At 56.7% G+C, this 17,097-nt stretch overlaps 1 protein-coding gene across 1 annotated transcript; it reads right to left on the bottom strand.

The window, feature by feature from the left end:
* Window positions 1-1,813: 1,813 nt before the first annotated feature.
* On the bottom strand, window positions 1,814-16,848 carry DNAJB12 (DnaJ heat shock protein family (Hsp40) member B12). The gene is made up of 9 exons (XM_044659091.1): window positions 16,651-16,848; window positions 9,570-9,744; window positions 8,729-8,874; window positions 5,932-6,117; window positions 5,776-5,855; window positions 5,453-5,562; window positions 4,753-4,925; window positions 4,220-4,370; window positions 1,814-3,614 (listed from the first exon to the last, which is right to left on the bottom strand). The coding sequence occupies exons 1-8, from the start codon at window positions 16,781-16,783 to the stop codon at window positions 4,249-4,251; spliced, it is 1,125 nt and encodes a 374-aa protein (XP_044515026.1). The 5' UTR covers window positions 16,784-16,848; the 3' UTR covers window positions 1,814-3,614; window positions 4,220-4,248.
* Between the last annotated feature and the right edge of the window lie 249 nt (window positions 16,849-17,097).

Genomic DNA, 17,097 nt, shown 5'->3' with positions numbered 1-17,097 from the left:
CCCCTGCCACCGGGGATGTGCATGGGGGGCAGAGGGGGCCCTGCCACCTTTCCTGGGTCCTGGGGCTGTGCAGGAGGCGGGGTGGAGGGGGAGGAGGGATGGTTGCTTGCCCGGGGAAAGAGCTCCAGCCTCCAGTCCCTGCCAATTTTCCCCAGCAACCATCCGTGTTCCTTCCCACCTCCTCGGGTCACCCCACTCCCCAACCTGCGGCTGTGCAGGAGGGGGAGGGGGAAAGGGAAGGGGAGGGGGAGGGGAGGTGCTGCCTCCTTTACTCGGGCTCTCGCCCCTTCCTCCCCCCTCCCCCGAGGGGACCTGCGGCTGTGCACAGGGGGGCGGGGGAGGGGTGGTTGCCCGGGGAAAGAGGCCCAGCCTCCAGACCCCGACACCATCCCCAGCAACCCAGCGGGCCCCCCTCCTCCTCCTCCTCCTCCCGCTCCCCCCTCTCCCGGGGCCTGTGGCTGGGCGCAGTAGGGGGCGGGGGCCAGGAGGGAAGGTAGCCAATGGGAGGCGGCCGTGGCAGTGGCCCGATCGCGGCTCCGCCGTCTCTTTGGCCGGCGCGGGCGCGGGGCGGAGCTTCTGGGCAGCCCCCAGTCCGGGCTGGCTCGGTCTCCAGGATCCCGGGGCAGATTTCGCCGCCGCGCTTGCCGCGGCAGCCGCAGTTCCATTCATGTGAATCCCGTGCTCAGGTTGCAACATGGTTACTTTTCGGAACGCCTCGGAGCCGGCGGGGAGGGGCCAGGCCCGGCCCAGGGCCTGATCCTCCCTTCCAGCCTCGGTGAGGCTGGGCGTCCGAGAGAGGCCCAGAAGCCCCGGAGACCCCCCTCCCCCCCCAATCTAAAGGCGCGGGCTGCGGCGGCGGCGAGGGCAAATGGGAGCAATTCAAAGAAGCGGGGATCGCTGTTTTCGGTTTAGGGATGGGGGGGCCGAACCTAGGTTTGGGAGAGATGGGGGTGAGACAGGGCGCCGGCGCAGAGGCTGGGTCCGAGGCTGGTACCCTGCCGGGCAGATAGGGTTTGGTGACTGCCCACGCCTCGGGCCCACTGCAGGAAGGCTCGGTTGTCCTTCCTCCTAAAAGCTTGCCTCGCTCACCCACTGCCTTCTGGGACGGCTTTTGCCCCCTCTCTTTTGTCCCCCGCCCTTAGTTCAAGGATTTTACCTTAAAAACCCAAACGAACCCAAACCATTCATACCCACCATCTGGGCAGAAAAGGACTAAACAATCAATTTGCAGCAGCCACAAAGGGGACCGCGAGGGGGCTCCGTGGCTTGAGTCAGGCCTAGAGAGGTCCTGAGTTCAAATGGGGCCTCAAACACCCCCTAGCTGTGTGGCCCTGGGCAAGTCACCCAATCCCAATTGCCTGGCCCTCGGGAGGTGAAGCTACATGGATTCTGTGACAGAAGGGTTAAAAAATCCACAAGGCTCAAGAGTCCCAGGTTGGTGTGTCCCATCCGGGACTGAGCTGGGCTGGCCATGCCAGGTCCCGGGGTCAGCAGTCAAATCAGCTGAGGAGGTACCGGCCTGTTGTAGAAGAAGCGGGCAGCTGGTCAGCAGAAGGGCCTGCTGGTGGGCCTGGCCCCATGGCACGGAGGGACTCTTTTGTCCTGGGGGGGCACCCGAGCAGCTTTTGGGGGCACCGGTCACGGCCCTTGTCCCAGCTTGCTTTTCAATCCTTCCACTTTCTCCAGGTCCCAAATCCCTTTCGTTAGAGGCCTGCGAGGTAGAGCTTCGGGGAAGCCTTTTTATTGTCACAAAGGCCTGGGCAGCAGCCAGGATGGGCCATGAAGCCCGAGGTCAGTACACACCAAGACGCACTTTGGTCTCTCCCATTATAAACATTTATTTATAGATGTACATTCCATAATTCTAGTCCAGCCTCTGGATCTAAGCTTGGTAGCACAGCGCTTCTACCATCCCTAGAGATGGACTCAAGAGGAGTCATGGGGGGAAAAGGGGGCATCTCGCTTCACTAACATGGGTACATTCTGTGGCCCGAGGCCGCCCGAGTCACCTTCCACTGAGATCTCTGGGGGGAGGGTTGGTGCTGAGGGCAAAGAGGCATCCTTAGAACAGCTGGTAGAGTTCCCTCTGGACCCCTCCTTCCCCCTGAGTTATATATTCATTTATTTATTTATTTTGAGTGAAGAAAAAGGCCAAACAAAACTCAAGGAGAGGATCAGCTCCTGGCAGCAAAGGAGAAGTAAGGCTTAGGAGTAACTGGGCTCAGAGACCCTTGGCCAAAGGAAGACCCATTTCCAGGGCAACTGGCTGATTTCAAAGGCTGGGCATAAACTTTGGGAATAAATAAAACCTCCCTCCCTCCCCCTGGCAGCAACAGCTGTTTTGAGAAAAATCCTCCTTCATCAAGTGAAGATAAGAAAGCCATTCTGATTCAGCAGAATATCCTTAGTCCAAAGTGGAAGGAAGAGGAGACCCAGCAGGTCCTACATCCTTGGGAAGGTTGCTTTGCTTGGACGCGGTCCCAGGTCAGTGTGAGCGCCGGCTGCTCTGCCCAGGCCCCTGGGGGCTGGCACGGGGTGCCCAGGAGCAGGCCTTGGGACCCTGGAGGCCAGGGAGCTGTGCCTTAAGGGCCCCTGGGAGGCCGCAGGAGGAGAGGGACGGCCCGGCTTCCCTCTTTTAGTGCATTCAGGCTTGGCCAGGTCCTCCTTACCAGGCTCCAGTTAGTAGATGCCCCCCGGACAGGGGGCCAAACTGCATTTCTTGTGGTACAGGCTATGGAGGGAAGGGGGACCCCTGAGGAGCAGCATGGGGGCGAGTTCAAGGTCAGCACAGGGAAGCCGATGGCCACGGTCAGTCGTGGCAGGCTTGACCGTCTCCGACACTGAAATACTGATGAGCTCAGGATGGGGGGCCCAACCTCAGGGTTCTGACAAGTCACGCTCACGGCTGACTCGATCAGTGGCCCATGTCTGTCCTCCTCGTTTCCCGCACAGGCCCCCTAACCAGGGTTCTAGAGTTCCGTTCTGTCATGATTCGCTTCCTCTTAGAAATCACCAAGCAGAAACCAGACAAAAATCCTTCATCCAGGGGGAAAATCATGGGAAGGCCAACGAGCGGAACTTCGCTGCGGCCGGCCTGCCTCTGACCCGGAGGGGAGCGCAGCCCGCCCCGGCTCCCTGCATAGTCTAAGGATTACGCCATGATCTATCTATGCATATATACACACACACACACAAACACACACGCACAACTATAAATTAAATCCTATATTTTTCCCATCTTCCTCCTCTCTAGGTAGGTCCGGATCGGAAGGCTTCCAGGGCGAGGCGGCCGGGGGGCTCGGCTGGGCCGGGGCACCTCCTGCCTCCCTGCCTGCCCCCTCCCCCATCTGCTGCAAGTTTGACATCCTCCTCGGGTCGCCATGGCTGCCGTTTCCTAGGAGAGAAGCGAGGCCGAAGCTGGTCCGTGGTGGGAAGAAGAGAGAAGCTCAGTGCTGGGCTTGCCTGTCCTAAGAGCTTTCTGTGTTTATTGGGTGAGAGAGAGGGCAGCTGTGCATGGCGCAGCCTCCAAGTCCGCTTTAGAGCTTTAACGTAGGGGTTGGCTCCGTCCCGTGGCTCAGTGCACTTCACCGAAAATTCTCCAGGTAGTTCATGGTCTGGGGACGAAAGCGGTCACGGCGTGAGGGTGGCGGCCACCGCCACCCCCACCCCGATTCTGCTCGGGGCCCCTGGGAGCCCCCCGGAGGCCCGCCATGCCTGTCCGGCTCCTTCTGCTCCCGGAGCCCCAGAAAGCGGCCGCCCCGAATGGACCTTCTGTTCCTTCGCTCACAGCCCAACCCGAGAGGAGCGGCCGGGGGTGTCCGGCCAAGGCCGGGGTGTGCAGGCAGCCCACAGCTGGCCTCCTCCAGCCCTCCCACTGCCCTCTCCGGGCAGCCTGGGACCAAGGTCGGGTCCTGAGCCTGAAGTGACTGACAGGGAATGGGGGTTCCCTTTAGAGCAAGCCTGAGGGCACGGAGTGAACCAGCTCCTTGGGCCTTTGGGCCTCCCTCCTCTCGGGAACTCTTCCTCAGGCGCTCATCGGACATTTGCTCCCGGTCTGATTCTGGCGCGGTGCCGCCGGGTCCTCCCCTCCGACCCCCGCCCGCTCCCGCCTCTGGTGACCAGAGAGCCTGCAGACCCGGCTCCGGCCCTTCCCCTAATGCTCCGAGTCCATGTTCCACAGAAACAGAATCAAAGTCAGGGGGGCGGTTTCGGCTCCTACTTGGCCTCAGCAGGGCGGTCTGGCGTCCACTATCCATGCAGAGAGGCCTGTATCTCGGACAGTCTGTTACAGCTCGGGGTGCTCATCCTCTGGGCTTTGTGGTACAGGCTCGTATCCCCAAAGTAGCGGGCCCGGTAGAATAAACTCTCTTCTGCAAAGGGAACAAGAGGTTAGGGTGACCCCCGTGCCCAAGGGCAGGACCCCCTCCCTCCTGAGGCCTCCAAGCGGAGGAATATGGGGAGGGGAGCCCCTGCGCCCCGGGTCGGGGAGGCCTGCCAGGGGCTGCCGCCACTCATGGACGGGCTTCCTGGAGGGGAGAAGTCCAGGGCAAGTCAGGGGCAAAGAAGCTTCAGAGAGGAGCCTGGAACGCCCCGATGTGGAAACGTCCCAAGATGAAAGCGTGTCCCACCCCCCCGCCCCCCGCAAGCCTGCTGGGGCCGGACCGGGAGCCCAGGTTGGTGGCTCCGCACGGCCAAACGCAGGCCCCGCTCCGGGATGGGCGGCCAGGCCGGAGCCCCCCCGGCCCCACTCACTCTGCTGCTTCTCCTTCCAGCAGTTATTCCGGAGGTTGGCTATGTAGTCGTCTTCCACGTTCCGCTCCACCGTCTTTAGGCTGGAGCCGGTGAACTCCTCCCCGAAGTTGTCCGCTACGTAGTAGGTCACTTTGAGGTGCTCCGTCGTCCGCCTGTGGATGTGGCCCACCGACCTGGCCCGGAAACACACAGGGCGCCACCTGAGCGGGGGCCGGAGCCTCCGGGGGCCGCCTCAGGGGAGCCGCTCGGCTTCTCTATCTATCTCAAGAGGGTCTGGCCACGGGCCATGTCTGGGGGGACGGGGGAGAGGCCATGGGGCACAGACAGAGGCTGAGGAGTCCGTGACCCCGTGTGGCCCAGCATCTGGGATCCAGAACCTGCAGCGTCCCACGCCAAGAAGCAAAGGGATTCGGGGTGGCCAGGGAGGCCGTCCTGGCCGGGCGGCTCCCTACACTTGCATGGGGAGGCAACAGAGAAGGGCCGGCACGAGGCTGACCGAGGTGCCCCCCACCCCGCCTCGGCACCTCCCCGGGGGGCTCCCGAGAGACACAGATTGTCCTGCATGAAGACGAGATGCTCAGGCTAAGGGCAGGCGGGTTCCTGCCTCGGGTCAGCAGGAAGACAAAGTCTAAGAGCCCCCCTGAAGCCCCCCCCACGCCCCTGCCCCAGCCCCACCCCAGGCAGGGAGAGCTGTACTAACGGCCTTTGGCTGAGACTGTAGGGTGGGCTGGAGACCATCATCTGGCTGAGTGCTGACACGATGATCAGGATGAGGATGGGCATCAGCTGGACGAAGAGCCCCAGGCCACCCTTGGGAGAGAAGGACAGCCTTGAAGCCACGGGCCGTGGTAAAGCAGGGGGGGACGGGCAGGGGACCCCTAAGCAGTGGGAGGGGGAGGGCGGCTGAGCCAGCCCGGCGGGGCCCAGCACCGGCCTCGGCAGAGGCGTGGTCTGTGGCTCCCTCTAGTGTTGGCACGGCCAGCCGGCAGGAGCCGGGCAGCCTCGGGGCCGAGGGTCACTCACGTCCCCCTGGTTGTCGCGGCGGTCGGGCCTCTGGTGGTAGGTGTAGCGCATGCGCCCGTTGCTGTACACGTGGATGTTACCTGGGGGCACAGGGAGGCTGGTCAGGCCCCGACAGGCTGGGGAGGGCCGGCCCGGCCGGGGAGGGGGACGCCTTACTGGAAGGGAAGCCGCCGCCAAAGAACATGTTGAAGAGGTCCTCGGGGGAGATGTCCGCCTCGAAGCCCCGGTGGAAGTCGCCGTGGCCCTGGCCCTGGCGGGCAGCCGGGCTCTTCTCGTCCCCGAACTGGTCGTACTGCCTCCTCTTTTCTGAGTTGCTGAGCACGGCATAGGCGGTGCCAATGGCTGCGAGGGAGGAGACGGACATCAGTGTGGCCGCAGGGCACCCCCTGCCCCCAGGGGGGTGAGGGGCCTCCCGTCCCATTCCACAGGAGGCCTGGAGGACGTGGGCCTCGAAGCTGGCTCTGAGGGCCTCCGAGGCCAGCCTCTCTCCCTGCGCACAGACTCCTCCTTCGAGGGGGCTCGAGGGGACAAAGACCTTCCTGTACGGGGTCCCATCCGAGCTAGTACAACAGCCCAGCCTCGGCCCCGTCTTTGTGCCACCGACGAGTAAACTGAGGCTCGGTGGCCCCGGGAACCTGGCCGGGGCCCTTGGCTTCCGGGCTCCTGACTTCCAGAGCCCCCGGCAGGCCCTGCACAAGCAAGTGGCCAGCAAAGGCCTTCAGGGCCTCCCGGCCTCTGTAGCCTAACAATGACTCTCCCAAAGGGATCTCCGAGGGCTTCGTGAGGGCCAGAGGGCTGGAATGACACCTGGGCCGCGCCTGGCCTGGGGGCTCCCAACCTCCTAGAGGCCATGGAGGACAGGCATGGTGTGGGGAGCCCCCAGACCCTCCTCAGAAGGATGCTTTTCTTCCCATAACAGACGTGGGGTGCTCTGAGAAGCCCGAGCCTAAGATGGCAGGCCCTCGGCTACAAAGAAAGGGGCTGGACAGGGTAACGGGAAGGAAGCCGGGCAGCCCGAGTCTGCTGGGGAGAAGTCGGTGATAGGAGGGACACTTGGGAGGCAGCAGGCTGGCGGCTGCTATTTCTGGTCGTCAGAGGATCCCCTACATGGCAGCAGGGCTTCCCGAGGGCCTCAGTCCAGTCCCACACCACCAGCTGCACCCCAACTCTAGACAAGGCTCCGTCCTGGCTAGAGAAGCCTCTGGCCCAGGAGGGCACGTCCAGGAGGGCATCTTGAGCTTCCCCAGGAATCCTGAGACAACTCCTGAAATGGGTTTCCCAGAAAGGAGCCAGGAACCTGTGAGGGGTCTGAGGGGAAAAGCCTCAGGCACCGGACATGGTGGTCCCCATGCCGGGGCTCTCTTTCTGTCCCTCTGTTCCAGCCTTTCTAAGGAGGAAGGCATCCACCTGACTGAGCTGAGGAAGCCACCAAAGGTCCCCCAAAACCCTCTGAACCCAAGAGTGCCCCAAGGCTCTGCACCCTCCTTATCCCCGAGCACACTCCTTAAAGCAACGTCAGTGCTTGAGAGCCCGAGAAGGGCTGCTGTGACATCAGGGACGGAGAAACACGGACTTAAGGATGGCCTCCGGCGGGTGTGCTTGCCTGGCCTTCTCTGGGATCCGGAGAGCAGATTCTGAGGCCTCTGGAAGGCCAAGTGTTCACAGGGGCCTGCGGGCCCGGACCCCTTGATAGCAGAAATCAGGAGGGCCCCCGGCCCCATCACTCCCGCTAAGCCTGCAGCTCGAGGGATTGCTAGAAGAGCGTGTGAGAGCTGACCGCCGGGGCAGGCCTGGCCTAGATCCCTCAATCCCGCCCTGAGAGGTCAGGGGGCTGTTTGTTCAGCCCAGGAGAGTGGGGCTTCGGCTGATAAGGAGGTGGGCAAGGATCCATGTTCCTCCCTGCGTGCGCTCCATGAGTGATATGGCCCAAACCTGTGATTTCATCGGGGCAGAAACGCCCTGGTCAGGAAGTCCAGGTCGCCGGTCAGTGCTGAGTGGCCTGGAGAGCTGCCAGGGGCACCCAGAACCCAGAGCCTCCTGACTCTCCCCACGACGGCGTGTAAGCAGTGATAAACGCTGTCCGTTCGGGTGTCCATTTGGGTCTGCTCACGGTGGGCAGCTGAAGGAACATCACCTTCCCCCGGCTGGTTCTGCCGGTGCCTTTTCGGGGTGTCCTCTAAAGAGCTGCACCTTCACTCTCTGCTTCACACTTGGCCGTCTCGCTCCGACTCTCTCCCTTCTAAGGCGGCCCAGTCAGCCAGCCTAGCTGAGCTTCTCTTCCCCGACCCTTGGTGTGGCCCTCAGCGGGCTGCTGTCTGCTCCTCCCCGAGCAGCGTCTTCCCCCAGCCTCGGGGAACGGTGCTCCGCAGGGGCCGCCCTGGCCTTCTTTTCTGCCTTCTTTTCCCCAATTGGCCCCCACGACTTCCACTGCCAAACGATGCTGCCGAGCCCGAGGCCGCACGTCCAGCTCTGGAAGCCCCTGACCAGGAGCTCTCCACGGCGAGCCCTTCTCACAGAGTAAAATGCTTTTAAAAAATCAGACTCCAAAGGAAACTCATTCTATTGCAGTAAGTCATATCCAAATCTTTATAAAAAACCAAACCAACCCCTGAGAGGGTTCACAGGCATTGGGGAGCCGCGTGTCCAGGGGGATCAGGGACCTTCGACGCGGCCCCTCCCGTCAGAACTCTGGGGTTCCCTTCCTCTCCCTTCTCTGTCTCTGGCCAGGCTGGCGTCCCTGACCCTGGGCTCTCGGCCTTTGGGGCACCTGCTCTTCTCTAAAGCCTTCAGTGGCCCCTACATGCTAATGAACAGAGCAGGGCGTCTCTGCCGCTGCCCCGGCGGCCTTTCCTACAGCTAGAAGGGCCTGTAAAACCCACCTCGGAGCCCGGGCCTGGAGCCCCCCAGGGCCTGCGCGCTCCATCGGGGCTCCACGAATGCTGGATGCGCTCACCTTTGAAGGCCTCCGTGGCGCCCGGCGCGTGGTTCTTGTCGGGGTGGAATCGGAGGGCCAGCTTGCGGTAGGCCTTCTTCAGGTCCTCCTCGGAGGCGTCTCTGCTCACGCCCAGGATCTCGTAGTAGTCCTTGCACTGCTTCACCCTGCACGAGAGAAGGCTCCGGTTCAGGCAGCCCCCCACCCCCGCCTCCGGAGGGCCTAAAAAAGGCTGCTCCAGCCCGCCTCAGGGTCCAAAAGGCTGCTTTGAGTAGAAATTCTGATGCGGAAGGGAATATTAGCCCCAGAAACGGTGGCTTCTACTGGCCCCCCTGGGGCGAAGAGGATGGAGCTGATGGAGGGGCCGCCAGCTAACACCCAGGAGCTGGCCGGGTCCCCAGGCTACCCGCCTGCCCGCTATCTCCTAAGCAAAGAAGCCATCTCATTGTCCCCAGAGCTCCAGAGGGCCCAGGATCTGAACTGCGGCCTTTGGACTCCACACTTAAAGCTCCTCCATCGTCCTGCTTCTGCACACTCGCGCCTCCTCGTCTAGGCTCACATCCTAACTACCGCTGGGGGGTGCGAGGGAGAAGGCAGGGAAGTGGGGGGATGGCTGGATGAGCCCCAAAGGATACTGGGAGAAGGGTCTAAAGAGTCTGCTCTGGGTCATCCCCAAGCAGGGACTCCCGGGGCCGGGCTGGGCACTGGGATAGCCAGAGGGCTTTGTAATCCGTGTTCCACGCAGCCACCACAGGTTCCTGGAAAGGGATTACGGTTCTCTAATGCTCTTTTGCCGGGCAGCCCCTTGGCAGGGGTGAGAGCCATTCCCGATGTCCTGGGGCTGCCCAGTCCTGCCCCCTACCTTTTCACAGCTTCCATCTGGTCCTGTGTGTAGCCTTTCGTGCCTTCTCCACCAGCCTCACCATTGGCAGAAGGGGTCTCTCCCCCACCTGTTTTCCGGTGAGAATTGGCTGTGTCTTTTGGCCTGGACTGGCCATGAGAGGTCTGTCCATTCTGGGTGAGAGAGTCGATCAATGCTGAACAAAGCAGAGAAAGAAAAAAGGGTCAAGATGTTGTGAAAGTCCAGCCCTTGTAACCTAACGCTTATTCTCTTTGTGTTCCCAGGTCCGAGGGCCAGAGAGGAGAGCAGGACAGCGTCGGGCGCTCCAGGGCCTCACTGCTACAGGCTTGGCGTGTCCCTTCCCACTGCTGACTGCCCTACACGCCAGACCCACTCTGATGGCAGGTCACTGGGGGGGGAGGTGGTCCAATCTTTTAGGAATTGAGGTGCTCTCAAACACCAATGCAGTTCCCTCATCATGGCTGAACTGTTCAAGAGTGATTCTGCTCAGTTATAGAAGAGACCAAGACATGTTTTTAGGGATAACCGTGGCTTGTCAAACTCCCAGAGTCACAAAAGGTTTCTTCGCTAGGGGGACGCCTTCCAAAATCAGGACTCTCTCCTTCTTCAGAGGGGTTGCCAATAAATCAATCATTTGATTCCAATTTGAGACATCCCAAACACCTAGCAATTTCCTCAGGACATCTAGGATTTCCAGCTCAGTCCTAGTCCAAACTCCTGCTGGAGATACTTGAATCTCACGAGGATGATCATTTTAAAAAACAATCACAGAATACCAGTCGCCCCAGGAAGTAGGGGGACTTTCCTGAACTTCTTAACTTTTGGTGCACCCTGATTTGGGCTCTGCTCCCTGTACATCTGTAGAATTAACAAAGCAAAGGAAAAGTGAAAAAAGGGCCAATGGAATAGAAAAACTCTTTCCTTCTTTTCAGGCCTTTCACAGCTGAAAATTCAATTTCCAACATGAATGTAACAAATTAGAAAGTACTTAAATGAGATCAATATACATTTGCCTTCTTAATCCTACTGAAATGGCTGCACCCACCAAAATGGCTGGCAGCAAAGGGTTCAACTACAGTCAATTTGGAAACTGGCTCTTGTTATTTCATCTGATGCTCCCAGCATCAGAATGAAGGCTGTTTGCCCTAAACTTTCTGATCTCTCCTTATGTTTTTCTGCCTTTTAACTTAGATTTTCTAGTTTTTTTTTTTTTTTTGTTTTGTTTTTTTGTTTTTTTGCCTCTCTCTCCTTTTTATTTCTCTCCTGTCTGGAAGTGGCCCAGGGAGATCAGTAGACAGCTGTGTTGAGTTTTCACTTTTACTCTTTACAGAGGTCCCTTTGAGCTATCTCTGGCCCATTAAAGGCCCAGAGTCACGTGGAACCCAATTATGATGTGAAGTTGAGAAACCATGTTCTATATCAACATTCAGACTTGGGGGTGTGTGTGAAAGGGCAGGAAGAGGGGGAAAAAACACTGAAAAATTGGTCTGGCATCCAATTTTAAAGTAGGTTCTTAAATGCAAAGTACGCTCTTATATGGCAAATATAGAACTGTGCAGTTGGTGTTGTGCAGCTGAGGAAGGCAGCGGAGAAGAGAGGGTGTATCGGAAGCTGGGGGCTGGGTGGCTCCGGGGTACCTATGGGGCTAAGAGAAAGAAGAGGGACAGCAATCCTAGTCTCCAAAGGGTTTCACAGTGCTTCTGTTTTAAGCTTTGGAAGGAAGAGCTGCAACATCCCTCTACCCCAGGAAGTCACTTGGAGCTGGAAGGGCAATTGAGGGATCATGTTATCCAATTATTATTATTTTTAAATAATTTTTATATTAACCCTCAACTTCCATCTTGGATCAATATTGTGTATTGGTTCCAAGGCAGAAGAGTGGTAAGGGTTAGGCAATGGGGGTTAAGTGACTTGCCCAGGGTCACACAGCTGGGAAGTGTCTGAGGCCAGATTTGAACCCAAGACGTCTCGTCTCTAAGCCTGGCTCTCTATCCCCTGAGGCCCCTCCCCCCAATGTTGTCCAATTCTGTTTGTTCTGTTGCATATGAGGAAACTGAGAGGCAGAGAGGTGATTCTGACTACGTGGCACCCATTTTCTAGGTTATGGCTCTGACTGTTGTGCCATATTGCCCAAGACGACTCAGATGGGTCGAGGGCAGTGCCAGCTGCAGGCAGGGGAAGGCGCAGAGGGCAGAAAACAGCCTAGCAGACCACAGAGCCCCCGGTGGGGCCAGCACAGCAGAAAGGGACATTTCATGCTGGGGGCTCCAGACTAGGGGATGGCTGTTTCCTGAATTCCATTTTCCATCCCTTTTTGTCCCTCTTTTGTGCTTAGAATACAACATTCCTTTGTGCCCATCCCGATTCCTCCTCTTCCTTCTTTGGGCGCTCCGGCTGGGTGCTCTCTCCTGCTCTATGTCAAGCCTTCGTCTCCTCCTTCCTTGTCCGGGCTCAATCCCTTTCCAAATGGCCCTGCCTTGGCGAATGTGCGCACCTGTTCTATCCACTCCCCACCCGCCCAGCGCCTGGGTCCAAGGACTGTTTTTTGTCACCTTCTGGCTGTTTATGAACACCCACCCGCTCGGCTCAGAGAACGGGCAGGGCCGTGGAGAGCTCTTCACCTCGAGTGGATCATTCCTCTGTGGGGCAAAGGTGGCCTCCCCGAGGCACCAGCCGGGAAACACAGCCAGACTCGCAGTCGTCCGGCTCTGTCGGGGCTGGCTACGTGGAGTGGCTCTTGGAGTCGAACCTCGGAAGGGAGGTTCAGGCACCCAAGCGGGGAGTCCCACGGTCCAGGGGAGGGACAAGCGTAAGAACCGTGCCCTCAGGGGTGAGCTGCATGGTAGGCAGGGCCTAGCTATCTGTCATAAGGATCGTCTTCGTCTTCGTTCCAAGAACAGTTTCCTTCTCTTGTTGTTTGGTGACTCCTTGTGGGAGTGCAAAGATACCCCCCTGATTGGCCGTTGGCTGCTCAGGCGGATGAAAGCAAACCGAGCAGAAGTCCCGAGCCCGGCTGGGGAGTGTCTGAGGCTGAATCCAGGCCCGGCTCTCTCCCTCGCTGTCTAGCTGCCTCTGGACGGTCCGTCTTGTGACTTTACAAAATTAACTGCTTGGTGTTCGGGAGCTTGAGGGAAGAGCCAGGGAAGGCTGCCATCGATGGACCGACGACGTCTCTTGCAGGGAAGATATAAGTGTGACGCACCCTCACGTGTTGTCAGCCATTTCCCCCATGTAATAAACGCAGATGTCATGTAGAAATAGATGTGTTCCCTGTCACACCTCAGCTTATAGCACAGCCAAGAATTAAGCTCAGACTTCTTAATTCTCAGCAAGTTCTATCTGAGCTCCTCTTAGAATGGAGCCTCCTCGAGGGCACGGCCTCTGTCCCCCCAGCCCTTAGCCCGGCGCTACCCCATCCTGGCAGTATTTCAGGTTAATGCTTTCATGTGTCTGCATTTTTAGAGAGCAGGCGATGAGGCGATGTTACAAAAGAGAGCTCATACCCAAGGATGCTGAGCCCTGTTTCTGAGCTCACAGCCCATTGCAGAGCACTCCTTGACTCACTTCTTACAACAAAGACACCCACGGCATGAGCCATGAATTCAGCTGGTTCCCCAAAACCTAAATCTGGAGGCGAGAACTGCTTTGGGTCCTTGGCCCCAGATAGACTCTAACATTTGGAGAAAGCATGTTTCTTGCTTCCACAGAGAGTGGAGGAAATATTTAATGTAGGTTTCTTGTGACAGCAAAATCATATCTTAATAGTTGAGGGGATGTGTGTCCATAGTCCAAAAACCTGTTTTTGGTTTTGTTTTTCTTTATCTACCCTTTATTTAAGTAGGGTATGTCTGCCAAGATACCCACCACCCTCCAAATGCTTGGTATCCCCACCCTATCTTTTTTGGAACCTGGATGAAAATGCACTTGTCCCATATAACTTCAGTAACTGTTGAATTACTGCCTGGCATACTGGATTTAGGAAACTATAAGAAGTGCCTGGAAAAGCCCTGAATCTTCCCCATAGAACTTGTCTTCTTCCCTATTACTGAATGGCTTTCTTGTATGTGATCCCAGATGTTTCTCTACACTGAACATGTAATGTTCATAAAGAAATAGCATGAGCTGGGATCTGAACCCTGCCTCTTCCTCAGATGGTCTGAAAGATCATTGCACATAATGAGCTATCTCTGGATAGCTGTAGTGGACCCATCCCTGTACAGAATTAATTGCATCCTTGTCTCTATAGTGACTATATTCTGGATATATCTTTGCCCTCTTTTCCCCAGCCCCTTTCTCATGATACTTTCTGGGTATCACAGGTGAAGTGCCTTCACTTGTGTGGACTAAAAATATCACTGCCTTGAGTAGATATTTCTAAGCTTCTCTCCCACTCCCCTATAACAGTGACCTATAATACTGACTGGCATCAGTATCCTCTCCCAGTTTCCCTATGGAACTCACTATTGCCTTGTTTGACATTTAAAAAAGAGAAAAAATCAAGGTCTTGAATGAAAGAAAAACCTCCATAGGGAGGAGGAGGCAGCTACTAAAATAGAGGGAGGGGAGGACTGTTCTTGAACAGAAGCAACATAGGGGCCCATCTACACTATAAAATGGAGAAAAGTGCCTTTTTCAAAAAGGTTGGATTAATTTTGATGGACTTTAATGTAATAAATTAAAATAATTCTTTCATCTATAAAGCCTTTATAGCAACAGTCAGCAACCTTTTTGGCCGTGAGAGTCATAAATGTCTGCAGAAGGAGGAGGATGGAGGCAGAAGGCGCTGGAATATGGGGTGGGGGCTGAAGGGCCCTCTGGGGCTCTGCCTAGACTGGCTGGTTGGGAGGTGGAGCCAGATATGGCTCGAGAGCCATATGTTGCCCACCCCTGCTCTATAGGTATTCAAATGTGACTGCATAACTCTAGCTTTCTCTGGCCAAGAATTTTCTCCCACAAGTCAAGACTAGCCCTACATACTGAGAGATTGGGAGCTCCTGAGGAGGACTGGACTACTACTGTCTGTCACTTCAGAGTAAGCCAACTTAAACCTGCATTGTGGCAGTGCCACGACACACTGAATTATGAGAAAGGATAACTCATGCTGATGGCTGGAGGATAAACACCAGAATGATTGGGCTCATCTGTGGGGTAGCTTCTTATAGGCCGATGCTCTAAGTCGGTAAGACTATCTCTGTATGTCTCCTAGTTGCCTCTACAAAAGACAAATTATTTTGAGCTTTCAATTCTGTCATTTTTTTTTCACTCTCTGGTCATAAGTGCATGCAAGGCACAAGACAGTATTTCTGAGAACAGCAGCATCACCATAGGTTAGTGGTGTCAAACTCAAATAGAAAGTGGGGTGACTAAACCATTAGGAAGAATCCATTTGGGCCACATATTGACTTAGAAAACCACATATTAATATTATCTGTTTTACTATATTTTAATTTATCTTGTTAAATATTTCCTAATTACATTTTAATCCAGTTTGGCTGCCTGCCACATTTCTGTTATCTCTGCTGGCAGGGGACTTAACTGTAGGGTAAGTCTAGGTTTTTACAGATTGCCCCATTTCACAAGGAGCTTCCTCAAACTAGCCTCTCAGGATTTTCTATTGACTAGTTGAGGGCAGACTTCCAAGAAGAGAGTAAGCAGGCTAAAGATCAATTTTTACAAGCATGACAAAGAGAAGAAAGTCCAGAAGCTCTGTGCCCCATCAAATCTTCCTTTTGGATTTCTAAAGCATGTGGAGAGAGTTCCTAGTCTGAGTTGCTTTTCATTTTCCAGGCACAGATCCTGATCCTTCTGGTGGGGCCATCTATTTCTGGATGTAAGGCTTACACTAGCAGAATAATAAACTTTGAAACTTTATACCTAGATATTTCCATGGAGCTCTCATCTAATCACTGTGGCTCCTCCTTCTCCATTAGAGCACAAACCAAACCCAATTCAATCTGTACCATTACTTGACAATGTCCTCCCAAAAATCTTCCATGGAGAATCTATTCCATCGTGCAGGATGCCCCTCTAGGTCTTTTAGCAATTCTTGGATACCACCAGTGGCATTTGGTACTTTAGGCTGAAGAGTAAAATGGGAGCATAGGTGGAGTAAGGATACTTCTCCCATTCCTCTGCTGCCCATTTCTAAATGTAACCTCTTCTTACAAGGTCACCAGCTGCCCCCACCTGATTCACTCACAATTTCCCTCAACCTTTAGACCCCTGGGCTTCCAAAGAGGGCCTTCGGTGGTCTGGTTGGCTTCTGGGAGGTAGCTGCCAGCAAGCCAGCAGTCAGGGATGACAGGGATGTTCTGTGGGCTTCACAGTCAGTCAATAAACATATATTGAGCGCCTATGATGTGCCAGGTACTGATTCTCGGGGATACAAAGAAAAACAAAGCCAGTCGTTGCTCTCAAGGAGCTCAGTTTAATGGGGGACAAAACTGGCAAACAGTGCACACACAAGACCCAGACAGGACAAAATGAAAAGCCTCAATGATGAGGGAACCTGGGGGTGTCACAGGAGCCCACGACGGGCCTTCCTGAGTCCACCTTCGAGGAGAATCAAGGAAGCTGGGTTGGAAGGTCGCGGAACTGATTCCTCCCACCCCCGAAAAAGTCGTTCTATTTCTTGATCTCGCACTGTAATTAATCCCTTTCCCAAGCTAGTTATTGGCACCCCTCCGCCGCGTTGCCCTCTGGGAAATGCAGTTCATCTTGGCCTCACAGTCATTCTCCTCCCTCCTCTCGCTCCAAGGAGAGCGCAGCCTCGCTCCATGGGAACTTCAGGTCCCGAGATGCTCCGCGCGCGCAGTCCCAGAAGTGGGCCCTTCCCCCTAGTCTCCGTTTCCCAAGAGTCACTGGTCCCGAAGTAGAGGAGTCAGCGGACTACAGCTCCCAGCAGCCTCCACCGCGCCAATGCGCAGGCGCGACCGGGCCTTGCTGTCTCTAATCCCTTCCCCCAGCCCTTCCAGCCGTTTCCCTGGGTTCGTTGCCCCGGCCGTCGCGCCCCTGGTCCCTCTCCGCCGTGCCCCAGGGCCCCGACCGCCTGCCCTCCCTGTCGGTGGCGCCACGTACTCACCGCGCACCCTCGGCGTCGGGTAAAGCCGCTGTGCCTTCTCCAGGAAGCGCAATGCTCGTTCGGGCTGGCGGCTCTTGATGGCGCTAAGGGCGATGGTGATACAGCGCTCGGCTTCATCTTTATTGGATTCCATGGCGGAACCGGGGCGCGAGACAGGGAGGCGGACGGATGCCGGTGGGGAGGGCGGGTTTCGCCCGCGACCGGCGCCTAGTGGAAGCGGGGGGGGGGGGAGGCGGCGCGTGGAGATGACGTCACAGCACCCTCCCCCCGCCGCGGCCTTCCGCACTGGAGGCCAGAACTGAGCGGGCATGAGGAGGAGGCTACGTTGCCCACAGACGAACCTCAGCCTACTTCTGTAGGCCAGGCCAGACCAGACCAGACCGCTTCCTTAATCAGATACGCTGTCAGGATGCTCCGAGCTCTGCTAATCGCTAGACAAGGAGCCCG

The sequence above is a fragment of the Gracilinanus agilis genome, chromosome 2, assembly GCF_016433145.1.
Source record: "Gracilinanus agilis isolate LMUSP501 chromosome 2, AgileGrace, whole genome shotgun sequence".
NCBI classification, from domain to species: Eukaryota; Metazoa; Chordata; class Mammalia; order Didelphimorphia; family Didelphidae; genus Gracilinanus; species Gracilinanus agilis.
The sequence above is the reverse complement of the archived record's forward strand: the minus strand, read 5'-3'. Positions and strand labels throughout refer to the sequence as shown.

Bases quoted from the DNA above. Each gene is read 5' to 3' on its own strand.
- DNAJB12 (XM_044659091.1), bottom strand. From the start codon at position 16,783: ATGGAATCCAATAAAGATGAAGCCGAGCGCTGTATCACCATCGCCCTT. The intron at 9,745-16,650 runs GTGAGTACGTGG...TGCTTTGTTCAG, and splicing joins CCCGACGCCGAGGGTGCGCG to CATTGATCGACTCTCTCACC. The intron at 5,856-5,931 runs GTAAGGCGTCCC...CTGTGCCCCCAG, and splicing joins TGGCGGCGGCTTCCCTTCCA to GTAACATCCACGTGTACAGC.